The 17109-nt window shown below is 35.3% G+C and overlaps 1 protein-coding gene across 2 annotated transcripts; it reads left to right on the plus strand.

Annotated features, from left to right (window-relative positions):
• The first annotated feature begins 8171 nt into the window (after positions 1–8171).
• LOC111780505 (beta-glucosidase 24) lies at positions 8172–12936 on the plus strand. 2 transcript variants are annotated; one of them, XM_023660931.2, is made up of 13 exons: positions 8472–8581; positions 8660–8729; positions 8815–8873; positions 9571–9646; positions 9742–9819; positions 9913–10000; positions 10824–11079; positions 11180–11295; positions 11381–11598; positions 12083–12114; positions 12238–12343; positions 12428–12530; positions 12607–12936. In XM_023660931.2, the coding sequence occupies exons 1-13, from the start codon at positions 8519–8521 to the stop codon at positions 12779–12781; spliced, it is 1440 nt and encodes a 479-aa protein (XP_023516699.2). In that variant the 5' UTR covers positions 8472–8518; the 3' UTR covers positions 12782–12936. The 2 variants fall into 2 exon arrangements, with proteins under 2 accessions (XP_086975862.1, XP_023516699.2); XM_087119736.1 differs by lacking the exons at positions 12083–12114; positions 12238–12343; positions 12428–12530; positions 12607–12936 and adding an exon at positions 8172–8268 and having other exon boundaries at positions 8468–8581; positions 11381–11674.
• Positions 12937–17109: the final 4173 nt, after the last annotated feature.

A 17109-nucleotide genomic window follows, 5' to 3' on the forward strand; every position in this document is an offset into this window, starting at 1 on the left:
TCATCATAATGTAATCATTTTGTATGGAAATAAGCGTTTGAACTTTATCATAAAACATATATTCGTCTTAAAACACTGTCATGGACTTGAGTGTTTGAAAACATCTTTAAAACTACACATGAAAAATACCAAATGAAATAAATAAGCATTTGATATGAATCCAACAACGGACCCTTTGCATGTACCCGAAGGACCGATTACAAGAAGCAAGGTTAAGAAGATTCAAGAGGCCTATACATTGCATCTTCAAAAGCTAGCTAGTGTACCGGTTGAAACAAAGACTTTTGAGCCCAAAAATCTTTATAGCATTAGCATATCAAATCAAGAAGATAATGGAGTCGCTGATATTGGAAAGTAATTAGAAGACTTGCCTTTGGTAGTTGAATTACCAATTAAGGAAATTTATGGAAAGTAATTAGAAGACTTGATTTTGGTAGTTGAATTACCAATTAAGAAAATTTATTAATGCCTTTGCTTCAATTTATATTTAAGAGCATTTATTAATAGTTTGTATAAATGTCTTATTTTCTTCCATTTGTATTTAATAGCATTTATTACCATTTATTAGTGGTTGGTGGCTGAACTTTATTTTGTTAGGGTTATCTTTTGGGCCTATTCAAAGGCAGGTAATATTCATGTTAGGATTATGGTTGAATACAGAAAAAAACTTTTGAACCTTTTGGTGTTATTCTTTTTCAAACCTTGCTTTAGGTTTGATGTTTAAACCGATTCATTGAATTAGTTTTGATCAAGCTAATTCTGGAGTGAATTGTCTTGGTATCTAAGAGTGACCATCATAGATTCCAAGTTCGATCTAAGAGTCATTCATCTTCTAACCAGCTCTTGGTTGGAATCAATCCGTTAAGTTAGCTTTCTCTGTGAGCGTTTTGCAAGGATTCTAGAAGGACCTCTAGCTTTGCAAATTCCAGCATTGTAGGCGCTTATCAGCATTAAAATTGAAAACACCATTTTCTAACCTAAGTCCAAAAAAATAAGTACAGCTACCCCATGCATGTGCCACTGTCTCCTAGGTTGCAATGCCACTGTCAGCCGTACAGAGGAGCCTTGCCTTTGCCTGAAAAATAAAAGTAGCACATAACTTGAGTATTTAAGAAATACTTAGTAAGCGACCCCCCATCAGTCTATTTTCCTAAGCGAGTAATTTGATGTGTTCTTAATTTTCTACACACGGTTCACAAGTGCGAGTATAAACCCACCAGTCGGTTCGCACACCTCCTGGGACCCTTTCTGGTCGAGTGAGCATTCTCTGGTAGTGGTTGATGCCAGTTACCCATTAGGAATAGCAGTCGTCATGGTAGCATTATGACAAACATAATGATCGCTCCCTGCCTTGTAGCATACATGTCCGTACTATCATAAAAGGAGAAGAAGTATCTCCTGATGCATGAACACACGATAATAAATGAGTTCCCAACGTTTTTCCTTTTTCATTATCATGTATAACAACCCCTCTAGCGTCTTCCTTCATATCATAACATTTCTATCGTAACTTTCTATGAGTATATCAGGGTTGTACATTATGCCAATTTGTCATTTGCATGTCAGTCATATCACATATCATTCATGTTGCACATATGTCATATCATAAAAATTATCATGTCGTCGAACATATCAATTCCACTCGTGGATATAGGAAAATTTCTTCTCTCTGAACCACGTAAATCTTTGTGTCTCTTTATTTAATTTATATTTGTGGGTGTGTGAATACGATCGATCTTGCTTTCGCTTCCGCTACAACAATTAACATTTTGGTTGTGGCATTAGGGTACAATTGTAATAACCCAAAAATGAGAAAAGAAAAGAGGAAAGGAAAATTGTCCCAAGTTGGGTAATTTGAGAAGTTTGGACTTAGGAAGCCCTTTACTTCATTTTATCATCCCACTTGAACCGTTCGAAACTAGTCGGAGAACATTTTCTGATGGCTCCAGGCCAGCATATTGGTTGATCCAACTTCATTTTATCATCCCACTTGAACGGTTCGAAACTAGTCGGAGAATATATTTTCTGATAGCTCCAGGCCAACATATTGGTTGATCCGACTTGGGTCTGATACGTTCATACCATTTCCTACTAGTTTCAACTCTTTGGGAGCATTTAAGGTTATACGACTACCTTTTAGGTAATTTAATTCTTTTGGAGTCTAGTTTAAATTACAAAATTAGGTTTAATTAGTTTAAATTATTATGAGTAATTTTAAATTATTTTATGTCAAATTAGGTGAGTCAATTACAAGAGTAGAATGCTAATTTGTAAGTGTGGAACTCATGAGGTAGAATTAAATTTCAGAGAGCAGCATTAAGCTAGTATCAAGGGGTCATAGTAGCTTCGGCCTAGGCCAGCCAAGTAAGTGGTCTTAGTGGTTGGAAGACTTGCCTTATGTATGATGACACGTTTCTAGTGGCCCTTGCACGTGTCATTTATGTTTTATGTCATATGATGATGTGATGATGTGCATGATGATGATGATCCATGATAACATGATGATGTAAGATGTATAATGATGAGATGACTTAATATGATGATATTTCATATTAAAATGATGTGATGCATTATGACGACGATTTTCCTAAAACACAACCCTAATTAATGTTAATGATGATGAATGTACGAAGGTTAATGCATGCATGTTACTAATGTGTGAATGATGTATAGGTTTGTGGCACAAGAATGATTTAAAGATGAAAATTATAGGGACATCATGCATAGTGTGTGTCATGTACATCGAGTTACTTCCCCATTTATGATGATGAGTATGAACACGTACACTATGATGATGATGATAATGATGATCATGCCTTACATCATACTCAGGGGTTTGCTGAAATCTAGACGTCCGGCTACGAACAACTAGCCCGACTACGATGGGTCCAGGGGGTGCAGACCGCTTGAGGGTTTACATTCACACGTGTGGGTCGTGTGTAGGAAAGTACTACACATCCAATTTTGTTCGGAATGGAGGCCACCTCTACGATGATTTTAACGATAGGTCCCTCACCATGAGTTGCATGTGTTTGCATTCCCTGACCGAATAGTGGAGGTGTTTACTGAATATTTCTTAAAATACTCCAGTTGTGTGCTATTTTAGGTAAAAGCAAGACACTATGCAGACTCAGACTCACGACCACATCACAAGTAAAGACCATTGCCCATGCATAAAATAGTGATATTTCATTTGATAGACTTTTGGTTAGTATAGAATGTTTTTACTTTGGAATGTTTTATATTTTTATTTAGCATTTTCTTATATTGTTTTTAAAGGTTTTTGACACGAAAGTACATGTCAAAGTTTATGATGAAGTTGCCCGCCAAACCTGAGAAGACGACTCAAGGACTGCAATATTTGCAATGCCATCAACAACACAATTTTACAGCCTACATATGTGGCAAAAACCACGCACAGCACCTTCTTCGCCAACAATTTGATCGGTGTCAAATTCTCATCCTCCCGATTTAAAGAACGGATTGCCTCCACACAATCAGATTCGATAACGATGGAGTATATTCATTTCAAAGAAAAGATGACAATGCCTTAAGAATCGCCGTCATGTCAACCTATAGAACCAAAAGGTGCAACCCTCCTCCAAGCCCTTCTCGATCACACGACTCGAGAGCCCATCAATTCAAAGGAATTGTTTTTATTTATTTTATTTGGACATGATGAGATCATGGAGAATAAATTGCGCAAGAAAGGTTGATAATATAATAATAAATGATAGGGGATGAAACATTACTTAAAAGGGTGTGGAAACTTCTTTCTAGCGTATGCGTTTCAAAATCATGAGATTGACGGCGATACGTAACGGGCCAAAACGGACTATATCTGCTTAAGAGTGGGTTTGGGCTGTTACAAATGGTATTTGAGTCGGTTACCGGATGATGTGCTAGTGAGGATATTGCGCCTCCAAGATGGGCAAATTGTGAGATCCCACATTGGTTGAAGAGGGGAACAAAACTGTGAGATTGACGGTGAGACGTAACGGGCCAAAGCGGACAATATCTACTATCAGTGGACTTGAGCTATTACAAATGGTGTCAAAGTCAGTCACCGGACGGTGTGCCAGCGAGGATGCTGGGCCTCCAAGGGGGTGGATTGTGAGATCCCACGTCGGTTGGAAAGGGGGAATGAAACATTTTTTATAAGGGTGTGGAAACTTTCCCTATAGACGCGTTTTAAAACCACGAGCCTAAACCTCTCTTTAGTAGACGCATTTTAAAATCGTTAGGCTGATGGTGATACGTAATGGGTCAAAGCGGACAATATCTGCTAGCGGTGGGTCTGGGCTCTTACACCGTCATGGTAAGATTAAAATAAATAAAAATAATTTAATTCCCTTATATATGTAACCCATAAAGAAACATATATGACCATCAAGCTTGATTCATGCCTGAATTTTATCATATAGTATTGGTTCATGCTTTATCTTATTAATTATTTGATTCTTTGATTTGCTACTAAGCTGGTTTATTAAATGGTTGTTTTATTTTATTATTTCTTAGGGAACCATGTAGATTTATTTATCATAAGAAAACAAAGAACAGAATTTTCTTATGGAGATAACGCATAAAGAATCAAAAAAGAAATTATTGAAGATAAGAATCGCAAAAGATTATAATAAAAGGAAAGAGGATCATATGCAACAATCTTATCCTCTAAATACGGTGAAGATCCTTCAAAAGAATGCTCTATAAAGCTTGATTCATGCTTCAATTTTGAGACAGGGTTGATCCATGTTTTTGTTCCTTTTGACTTGCCATTAATGAATTATTTGTGACGTTCGTTGACTTGATTGTTTAGTGACGAAGTATATAGTGAGTGTATTTTTGTTAATTTTTCATTTATATATTCAAACTTTGTTGTATTTAGACTATGCTTGCATCTTCAACATTTATTTGTAGTAAAGTTGATCAAAAGGATAGAGAATAAGGGTGTGGGTTGTTGCCATAAGATTAAAATAGATAGATAGGGGAGAGGTATTGGGTATCAATGAGGGGGATCAGGCGTTTGTCCATGGTGATTCACAAATGTTCCCCAATGCTCCAATGTGTCCGTATATGAAGAAAGAGAGATTGGATAGTGAAAGATGTTGATTAGAGAATGTGATGGATTTGACGGTCGAGAGGAAAATAGTTATTCGATACCCGAGTAATAATCTTACTTTTCTAGACTTAGATACACTAGAATTGTTACTATATACTTATTTGACTGACCTGATTTTCAAGATTTCGAATTTCATGTTGGGACCCTAATGACAAAATGAAAAGAAATTAAATTAAAAAATATAATAAAATAAAAGGTGAAAATTGATAAATTTTAAATTGAAATAAAGACAATAACACCAAAATTAAATACAAAATCAATTTTAGTTATAGGATAATGCTCTTCAAATGTATTACAAGGGAGGAAGATGAGTTTGGGAGATAATTACAAAATAAAGTACAAAAAACACAAATAAAAGGATGGACTAATGCTTCGGAACGACTCCCTCTGTGATCGATAGCTCGCAAACACTACTTCACCTCAACCAGCAACCTGCAAATACCTGATAAAAAAAAGAACAGAGAAAGGAGCGAGTATAAAAATAATAAAAAACAACCTACTTATAGGATCTCATCAGATCATTATGCTAAAGGTATCCACGAGCTTTACTTTGAGCTCTGAGAAGTTTGAGCCTAGTCTCTACAACTATCTAAGAATCTGGGATGTCTCGAAGTTTTGAGTTGTACGTTAGCTGCTTACGAACCCACTCTTGGTATGGAGGAGGTGGTTCACCCATTTCATGTGTCGCAGGTCTTCTGGCTGAACTACTTTTTTATTCTTAGATTTAAGGTAGCTTGCTTTTCCTAAGCAATGTGAAAAGGGTGTCCTAGGTTGAGGCACTACCTTGTAAAATTCTCTCTCTAGTTGGGACATTATGGTGTGTGCTAACCTACTCACATGACCATCTAGTCAGCTAAGGTTGGAGGAGCGACCCCCCTATGCTTACCAACTACTAAGACTACCTGCATAATCTCACGTCCCCACATAGGACGAATTTACTGTGTAGGATAATCTAATTGAACTGTCGGTTACACAACCCTAACCGGCCTAAGCCTGGCTCAACGATATTTGTACCAGAGTAGAAAGGGAAGTGGAAGCTCTGTTGACACTATATCAATTGTTAACGACCTAGAGGCTACCTTTGTCATTCTTGAATGCCGTGGAGGACTACTAGTTTGTTAGGGATATCTAGGCTGTTTAAAACTTGTCTCTTGTTTTCAAAACGTCTAGAATCAACTCCTCATGCTAATCCACTCTCTAGGTGCTCATAGGTCTTTCCTTCAGATCACCGCTCACGATCCTTGGGTGTAGTATCTATTGGAAACATACTGACTTGGGTCAACATGTAAATCACTCTATTTGTAGCACCGTAATTAGATCTAGACCCTAGTGCTCTCAGACTAAGAAAGCCTCAAAGAATTGGACCGAAGTACCGAAGAGACAAAAGTTCGCGTTAAGCCACGTAATCGCCCTAGGAATCCAATGGACCTTCTCAACTCCTAAATATGACCAAGATGCCTTTTAGAATATGCATACTATGCTCTAGGTAATTTCGTGAGCGACGATCTAGGACATTACATCTTTAATAGACACTACACTCTAGGATCGTGAGCGGCGATCAGAGAAATAGACCTGTGTGCACCCAGAGATTGGATTAGCTTGAAGAGTTGGTTTTAAATGTCTTGGAAACAAGAGACAAGTTTTAAATTACCTAGATGTCCCTAAGAACCTAGTAGTCCTCCACGGCATCAAAGAATGACAAAGTAGCCTCTAGGCCGTTAATAGTTGGTACAATGTCAATAGAGCTTCTACTGTCATTTCTACTTCGGTACTAGTACTGTCGAGCCAGGTCTAAGTTGGTTAGATTTGTGTGACCGACAGTTTAATTGGACTATCTTGCACATCATATACGTCTTAAGAGGGGACGTGGGATTACGTTGGTAGTCTTAGTAGCTGGCAAGCACAAGGGGGTCGATCCCCCCAACCTTGGGTGACTTTATGGTTATGTAGGTCGGGTTTGTCCGCGAACCTTCCATGAATGATAAGAGTAAGCTATCACACACCCTAATATCCACACTAGAGAGAGTTATACGAGGTAGCGCCTCAACCCAAGACACCGGTTTCACACTGAGTATGCAAAGCAGGCTACCTAAATCTAAGAATAGAAAAGTAGTTCACTCTAGAGATAGAAATTTTTCACCTAGAAGACCTACCTGTAACGCAAGAAAGGAGTGAACCACCTCCTCTGTGGACCTGTAAGCCACCAAAGTACCAATTGGAACTTGAACCTTATATGCTAAGATAGCACTAGAGACTAGGCTTAAACTTACTTACACCAGAAGCCAAATGCGCTTCTCTACTTACACGTGTCCTTAGCGCTTCCAAATACGTTATCCACCCAGTCGTGCGATGAGGGTCTCTTTGGTTGCCTCAACTTGCGCGAGACCCAAATTCCAATGAAGAAATTCGATTCAAACTATTTTCTTTATATTTTGGTATTTTCTTGCACAAATTTCGAATTGAATTGATTCCTTCACCAAAAGTTGTTGAGCTTTTTGCCCATCTTTACAAATGTATTTTTCTTATAATTTTTTTGGACAATCACAAACTAGAGTATTGAATCCTTGCCAAATTTGTTCATGGAATCTGTTGGAATCACACCTAAGGTAACATATCCAAATTTAAGTTTTTAACTCTGAAGATTACTATCAAAATTTAAGTTTCTAACTCTCAAGATTACTCTCAGGTCTAGAGGAAGCCGAATCTAAATACTCATCGACCACAACCACATCCAATCAAATGAAAATTAAAAGCTCAAAATTTAAAATTGAAAAAAAAAAAATGTAAATTAATCTTTCATAAAACTCAAGACATTACATCAGCTAGTAAATCAAATTAAAAGAAAAGAAAACCCGTTTACAAAAAGACAAAAGAATCGAATCTATAAAGTATTAGAAAAAAAAAAAAAAAAAAAAAAAAATAGAAACAAAAAAACAAATAAAAAAACATATACAAACACATATGGCTAGAATTAAATACACCTCTTGACCTGAAACCTTATAAAAAGGAGGGAACGGCATGGTATAGTTCCACCACAAGCAACCAAGAACCCTTTCATCTGAAACCCTCTCCAAACCCTTCTCTTGAGGCTCAATGGCTAACGGTAAATGAACTTGCTTCATTTCTTTCTCTTCCTCCAACCTCAAAATTTTTAGAACATTTAGATCATCGTCATATTCGTTCTAGATCCCAATTTTCATCCAAAGTTCAAAAGAAAACGTTCTAATATAAGGGTATTGAACGTTCGATATCGATACGAGTGAATTGGTGACAAAAAGTCTCGATAGCAAACCAAACCAAACTCAGTGATGGGTTTGAAAGATTGTTATATTGTGTTCTTCCCTAAACTTTGTGCTTCTTGTGTTTGCAGTTGTCAATAACCAAATCCAGCCTATCAACATGATCAGGCGAGGCAACTTTCCTATAGACTTCGTATTTGGCACAGCATCTTCAGCTTACCAGGTTGAGTAAAAGTTGGATAGACAAATAATAATAAATTAAGAACAAAGAATGAGTATTGATTTGTTATGGTTTTTTCAGTATGAAGGTGCTGCCTTTAGGTATGGCAAAGGGCCAAGTACATGGGATACCTACACTCACAAATATCCAGGTCTTTCTCTCACAAAATTGCTTTTTTTTTTTTGAATTGCACACTGAATTATGGCTCTCAACGTTGTTTATTTGTTTGATTTCAGAGAGAATTGCGGATCGTAGCAATGGAGATGTAACTGTTGATCAGTATCATCGCTATAAGGTGAGTAAAATGGGAAGAAATAAATAGTGTCATAGGAATGGGTTGGAAAAGCTCATCTGGGTACTCGTTTAACGATTCTTAAATATAGATCCCAACTCGGAACTAAGCCAATCTTAAACTCGATTTGGTAACTTTTTGTGAGATCCCACTAGAGAGGAACGAGTGTCAGTGAGGATGTTGGCCTCCAAGATGAAGTGGATTGTGAGATCCCACAACGATTGGAAAGGAGAACGAAACATTTCTTATAAAGGTGTGGAAACTTCTCCCTAGTAGACGCGTTTTAGAATCGTGAAGCTGACGGAAATACGTAACGGGTCAAAGTGGATAATATCTGCTAACGGTGGACTTGATCAGTTACAAATGGTATCAGAGCTAGACAGTGGGTGGAGTGCTAGTGAGGACACTAGCCCCAAGGGGGTGGATTGCGAGATCTCACATCAGTTGGAGAGTAACAAAACATTCCTCATAAGGGTGTGAGAACCTCTCCTTAGTAGACGAGTTTTAAAACCGTGAAGCAGACGACGATACGTAACGGGCAAAAGTGGATAATATTTGATAGCGGTCGAGTTGAGGTAGTTACACATAGCTTCTTTTAAAAGCACTTTACTTTACTAATTGGCCATCAAGACTAATGCTATAAACTGATTGTTATGCAAATATATTAGGTATAATTAGCTAATAATTGTTGACAATGCAGGAAGACGTTGCCCTCATGAGGAGTATAGGTTTTGATGTTCATAGATTGTCGATCTCTTGGTCCAGAATTTTGCCGAGTAAGGAATTAAAAGATGAACAAACCCAATCTCAAAACTCTACTTTAATATACATTTTGGAAGCTTAACTTTATAAACATTAATCTTCTTCTCAGCGGGAAAGATTAGTGGGGTTATGAACAAAGATGGAATACAGTACTACCATAATCTCATCGATGAAATGCTTAAATATGGTGGGTTCTTCTTCTATTATTTATTTAATCTCAATGATTATTATAAGCAAGTTTTATTAATCTCAAAATGGGTCATATAATTTCGATTTGTAGGCATCCAACCTTATGTCACACTTTTTCATTGGGATGTTCCTCAAGCTTTAGAAACCGAGTATGGTGGCTTCTTGGATCGTCAAATTGTGTAAGTAAATTTTTATGAGATTATCATATAAAATATAAAGGTTAAAGAATTTTGATGAGTGAATTTGAAAAAGGGTTATTTTTCTAAAATAATAATAAAATTTTCGACCATAACTGTGTGATTTCACATCGATTTGGAACCAGAACGAAACATTATTTATGAGAGTGTGAAAATCTCTCCGATACGTTTTAAAATTTTTGAAGGGAAGCCCGAAAGAGAAAACCCGAAGAGCACGATATCTGTTAGCGGTGGACTTGGAGGGTTACAAATGGTATTAGAGCCATACACCGGACGAGGAGGTTGAGCCTCGAGGGGAGGGGGGTGGACACAAGGCAGTGTGCCAGCGAAGAAGCTGAGCCCCGAAAGGGAGTGGACACGAGGCGGAGTGACCATGGAGGAGGTTGAGGTCTGAAGAGGGGATGGACACGAGGCAGTGTGCCAGAAAGAATACTGGGCCCCGAAGGGGTAGATTGGGGGGTCCCATATCAATTGAAGAAACGAACGAGTCTCAGTGAGGACCCTAGGCCCCTGAAAGGTGTGAGACACCATATCAGTTCGAAAGGGGTGAATTGTGAGATCCCACATCGGTTGGGGAGGAGAACAATACGAAACCTCTATCTAGCATACGCGTTTTAAAAACTTTGAGGGAAAGTCTGAAAAAGACAATATATGAGGGGAATTCCGAAAAGGATAATATCTTCCCGTGGTGAGCTTGGACCGTTACAAAAACAAAATTTTAAAAGTTGATTTTAAAATGGTAAGAATGTGGCCAACATTTTTGTCTAAGTGCACTATAAATTTACCCTAAGGAAATTATTTGCAGAGATCATTTTCGGGACTTCGCTGATCTTTGTTTCAAATTGTTTGGTGGAAAAGTGAAGCATTGGATAACCTTGAATGAACAGTACATCTTCACCTTCAAAAGTTATGTAATGGCAGAATACGCACCCGGTAGAGGCGCAGAATGGGATCCATGTCGCTATCTTGCTGGTAATTCCGGCACCGAGCCATACATTGTTGGTCACAACCTAATTCTTGCACACGCTGCGGCTGTCAATGTTTACAAGACCAAATATCAGGTTCTCTTTGCTCTATTCTTTTGTTGGTCAATAAAGTTTAAGTTTGGAGGTAATGTTTATATCTCTTTGAACCCCTTCTCAAATTAAATGGTACTCTTAGGCAGACCAAAAGGGTTTGATTGGCATCACATTGGAATCAACATGGTATGTGCCATATTCAGATTCTGAGGCGGATAGAAGAGCTAGAGATCGGGCTTTTGATTTTTCACTTGGTTGGTGAGTACACTAATACCTTTAGGAATCCATTACTAAGATCATAACTCTTTCTATTCAATCCTTATGAACAAATTCAATGATTTAGGTTCTTGCATCCACTCGTTTATGGCGATTATCCACAGAGCATGAGAACTTTGGTGGGGAGGAGGTTGCCCATATTCCCAAAGGAAGCAAGCATGTCCATCATAAACTCCTTTGATTTTCTTGGCATAAACTATTACACAGCCAATTATGCAAAGGACAATCCCAACAACGTTCATCCAGGCCAAAGCTACTTGAATGATATTCATGCAACTCTTTCAAGTATGTACTCAAACCAAAACCTTACATTTTTTAAATTTAGCTACAAAGAAAACTTATAACTTCGTGATTTGTTTATAAAATAATCAAGTTACAGTATTACTCTTAATCTTTCATATATTTTAAAACTATCTCTAGAGTAATTTTTTTTTTGGAATTTAGGATGAACTTTAAGGAGTATGTAGGTGACGTGCAATGGTGCGGCAATTTTTGAGTCTCAATTTCTATTTCTCATCATCCACATGTTGTTTTAAGTCTGAATTCTCGTCTAATATTCTAATAGATTTCTACTTTAGTGATAGTCTTCAATAATTAAATTGATATTTACCCTAATCTATAATATAATAAAAGTGTTTATCTAAGAATACAATTTTCAAAAGTATCCCAAATATACTTTTAAGTTCATCTAATACTTAATTAGCGTTTCTTTCTCATATGGCATTTCTATTCTATAACTTGACTTTTGTATAATATCTTTGTATGATAGCTGATCGTGATGGAGTTCCAATTGGTCCAAAGGTAATTTGTGTTCAAACTTCCTTCAATGATGAACTATAACAATAATAGTGTGCAAATTATTCTTTGGATGTGCTCTTTCAAGTCTAAAATTAATCTAATACTTTTGTGTTAATAATGGTGTAGGTAGACCCATCATCTTGGCTAGCTGTTTATCCAAAAGGATTGAAAGGAGTGCTGACATATGTAAAGAATAATTATAAGAATCCAATTATTTACATCACAGAAAATGGTAGGAAAACAACTTTATAATTTAATCATATGAAGATATGAAGATGAATATAGTGATTTGATTAATTAAATTTTACAATTGCAGGATATCTCGACTTTGATACCCACCGTGCTCATGATTTAATACGAGACAAGGGTAGAATCAAATATTTTAATGACCATCTCTATTATCTTAACGAAGCAATGAAGTAAGTACTAAGTCAAAAATTAAACTACTAATAAATCACTTTTTTAGCTTATTTATCATTTTGGAAAATGTTGTAGAGATGGTGTAAGGGTACGTGGCTACTTTGCATGGTCATTATTGGACAACTTTGAATGGGCAAGTGGATACACTATACGCTTTGGTATCACCTATATTGATTTCAAGCACAATTTGATGAGAATGCCAAAAGACTCGGCAAGATGGTTCCACAACTTTCTAACGTCTTTTAAATGATATACTAACCTTCCATACTATATTGTATGCACTATTATCATTTTGTATTTTGTTATTGCACCCTTCTAGAGCAAAATAAATTGTAATAACAAATGCATTTATTTAACTTTATGTTTTCTATTGATGGTATGAAATAAAATAATTTTCTCGTCTCATTTCTTGCTCCCTCACTTTGGTTCCTTTTTTAATCTTCTTTTGCTCCTATTCAATTCGATTTTATCCGATTTTGATATTAACCATAATATGACTTCAATTAGCCCCAATTTGAGGAAATTCAAGAAACTCGGGGCAACGAATGAGTAGGAATGGATCAGCTTAGGCACATACGAACAAGTAAATAACCACATGAATTTATTTCGAATAAGACTTGTAGAGATCGCTAGACTATGCTAGCATGCAAGCATGAATTGCATTATATAGCTAGAGAATGCATGATTAGAACATTTAAATGAACTGATTCATGAGTATAATATATGTGTTATGTGCGAATGACTAAAATGTTCCTCAAAAGAAAACTTAGAACTTTCACTCTACAGAAGAATTACACTACGCCAAGAGCTCGGATATGAGTTTAATAACATGATTCAGGTGAAAGGATTTATATCCCTCTATGAGAATGCACAAATGAACCAAGTTAATTATAGGGCACTAGAGTTAGTATGATTTCTTGATTGCAAGTCAATAAGCTTGACTTGTACTTGATTTACTTTTTAAAAAATCTAACTTGTGAAGTAAATTTAGGAGGTAAGAAAATCGAAAAATATTGTAATTGAAGTTTTTTTTAAAAAAAATCTAGATCATGTTCAAATTCTATCTCAATTTTTGAAAAAAAAAAAAAAAAAATTATGTGAAGGGTTTAAGTTTGATGGTAGAAAAATTATCGTTTGAATGTTTTAATTAGAAGTTCGAACACTTTTAGTTGTTAGTCAAGAATTCTTTAATGTATATTGCATGTTCCTAGTCTCGAGTTAATTTAATTTTGAAGTGGAAAGTTCGAACCTTTAAATTCTTGATTGATGTATATCTCATCTTAGCTAGTTGAGTTAAGCACAAATGTAGCGACTCCAAATCTTTTTATTGAAATCAAGGTCGTCACTACATGCATAACATATCATATCTATAATACACGGAAAAAATTATTTAAAATATTTTATTATGAAAACCCTTTTATCGTAGGTACAATCATTAGAGAGCAAATCTCATTTTATTATAAAAACCCATCATTAAAAGCCGTCCAAATGTAACTGTCGTAGGTACAATCGTGTAGAGAACAAATCTTCTTTTATCTGACAAAAGAAAAAAAAAAGATTCATATAAAACATGTCCGTTCAAACTATGAAGTTACACTAATACAACATTGTTTGCCCAAAGTTCACTTTGAACCCCAGTTGAATTGGCCTTTCCAATCTGCAACGTACTCGTCCAAATCATCATTTCTCGATTTATAACGAGTTCGTTCAGATCTACAAATTTTCTTAAAGAAAAAAATTCAAAATATCAAAATTCTTGATTTTATAGAAAAATATCACCAAAAGAAAAAAATAAAGTAAAATAGGAAATACACCAAAACCAAATTAAAACCCAAAAGTAATGGTACTTTGAACCTAGAAAAAGTTAGAAATTTTGCCCAAAAACTATATGAACTCAAATCAAACTCAAATTAGATTATAATATAAAACACAAAAACGTTAGAATTTGTTATATTTTCGAGTTTAAATCTAACAAATATTTTTTAAATCTTGTTAATCATATTTATTTTTCTTCCCGTTTAAACAATGGATAAATAACATTAAAAGAAAAATTTATAACTCTCATGTTTGAGATAATTGATGTTAATTAAGGAGAAAATATAGAAAATGCAACCGTCTATTTTGTGTTTTCTTTTATTGTTTAATTAAAAATAATACAGCTTTGTTTTTCAATCTCCATTAAAAAAAATAGCAAAGATATATCTATTTTGTGTTTTCCTTTATTGTTTAATTAAAAATAATACAGCTTTGTTTTTCGATCACCATTAAAAAAAAAATAGCAAATAAAAAAAATTGATATTTATAACTATGCAACAAGTATGGATATCCAACCTCAAAACATTAATAGCAATTAATGTGTTGCCTCCATATTAAACTTAAATCACCCTCCCAAACATTATTAAGAGCGGATACACACAAGTTTCATGGATATATAATGAACCAAAATCTGAATGGCTGAGCATTAATAAAAGAGCCTCGAGTATCTAAAGAAAGATGAAACCTCTAACCAGCTTGTGGTTTATCTTATTGTTTGCTTTGGAATCGAGCATGGTTATTAACACATGTTTTGCAGGATCCAACAAACAAGCTATAGGGAGCCATGGGCAAGTACCAGGGAGCAAATGGCAAGTGACTATTTACAATTATCAAACAAACTCAGTTTTAAATGCTCATTGCAAATCAAATGACGACGATTTGAGCAAACGCATTTTGGAGAAGCAAGCCCAATTCAACTGGAGCTTCAAAATGAACTTTTGGCGTACGACTTTGTTTTGGTGCAACTTTAATAGTTTGAATGGGTATGCTTCATTTGAGGTTTTTTGGCCAGAAAATTCAAATTGGCTTTCTGAACGATGTGACTTTAAAAACTGTATTTGGGCAGCTTTTGATGATGGATTTTATTTAAAAAATATTCCTTCGAATAAGTTTGAATTGATACACCCTTGGAAAAAATGAAATAAAATCTCTATCACTCATGTTGCTCCCACAAAACTTTTTTTTTTCTTATATGTTTGATGGCTTACCTATGTAATAATTCAACATAGAGTTGTTGAGTTTCTTATAGACCTAATATGTTGTAATTTGTATTCAATAAAAGTGGGAGGAATCTTTTGGGATTTTAGAGTTCTTTTGATGTTATAATTTGGTTGGATTTCGAGTTTCTACTTGTAACAACTCATACCCAAGATTTGAAATCTGAATGACACTGAATAACCCTAGCATTCCCTTTGATAACATGGTCACGTTACTTACTCCTCGTTTCTAAGAATGAAAACTATCCACACAAACCAACATGAGTCCTTTCAACATGTTTTGTCCTCACTCACATGTTTGCAACAAAAATTCTCAAAAGGTCAACATAAAATTACTTCAAGCAAAGCACACTTAATCTCAGAGTTCCTATGATCGAGCCTTGAAAAAGGAAGGTGCTTCTGGTTCATATAAGTGGTAACTTACCATTCTTTTTAAGTATTTTTTAATCATCTATACTCTCTTTTATTTTGGATATCACATTTCTCAAGAACCATTTCATTATTGAGGAATAGTTTATTGGTTTAAACTAGAAAGGGAAACAATTTATGACCGAAAAGAAAATATGTATAATACTTGAAAATGGGAAGGTTAGGATCATAAAACCGATATATACAAAGAACCGAGGTCAATTTTCCTTAAAGAATGATGATTAATTGCAAGTTTCTAATTTGAAGCCTGCCAACTTGCACAACATTTTTTTTCATATTATCATTGAAGAATACTTTTTCGGCTCAAAAAGAAAAGAAAAAGCACGTTATCAATTTTAACGTCATATTTAACGAAATAATTTTATTGAAAAGCAGGTCTGTGGCCCGAGTCTCTCAAGAAGCAGGTCGTTACAGTGCCTTACTGAGTATTAATATTTTTTTTAGATAATAATAAGGTCATAGCCAAGCCCACTAGTAAGATTTTTATACTCATTTATACTATTTTTTTTTTAGCTAAAAACGACTACAGGAGGAGTCGAGAAATTGCTATTCAGTAACTGAAAATCTATTGAAATGTATTGAAACACATGTATGCTCTTAAATAATTCAAAATTGAAGACTCGATTTAATTCTAGATCGGTGGCTTTTAATTCTTAAAAAAATGGATCATTACATACCATTCCTAGTAATTTAAAATTTTGGCAAATGATGTAACGAACCAAAATTTTCTACTTAGTTTAAAGTCGCTACTGTATACGTATCATAAACATTGAAGGCGGAAGACTTCATTTAAATTCCATAAAACATAACTTTTATCTCAAAACACAGCCATGGACTTACCTGTTTCAAAAACATCTTTAAAACGACACAACAAAAGACTAAATAAAATAAATAAGCTTTTTTAAAAGCATCCTATTCTAGCCTTAGTCTAAGAAAATAAATATCACTATTCTATGCATGTACCATGGTCTCGAGTTGCGATGTCGTCGTCAGCCATACAGGAATGTCTTGCCTGAACCTGAAAAATGTAGTAGCACATGACTTGAGTGTTTAAAGAAATACTTGGTGAGTGACCCACTATTGGGGTTAAATGCAAGAACATGCGAATGCAACGACG

This window comes from Cucurbita pepo, chromosome 18 (assembly GCF_057944985.1).
Source record: "Cucurbita pepo subsp. pepo isolate OVF chromosome 18, ASM5794498v1, whole genome shotgun sequence".
Lineage (NCBI taxonomy): Eukaryota > Viridiplantae > Streptophyta > Magnoliopsida > Cucurbitales > Cucurbitaceae > Cucurbita > Cucurbita pepo.

Coding starts and splice junctions, on each gene's coding strand:
- LOC111780505 (XM_023660931.2), top strand. CDS start 8,519: ATGATCAGGCGAGGCAACTTTCCTATAGACTTCGTATTTGGCACAGCA. Junction 8,874..9,570: donor ATCAGTATCATCGCTATAAG/GTGAGTAAAATG, acceptor TTGACAATGCAG/GAAGACGTTGCCCTCATGAG. Junction 10,001..10,823: donor TTCTTGGATCGTCAAATTGT/GTAAGTAAATTT, acceptor AATTATTTGCAG/AGATCATTTTCGGGACTTCG.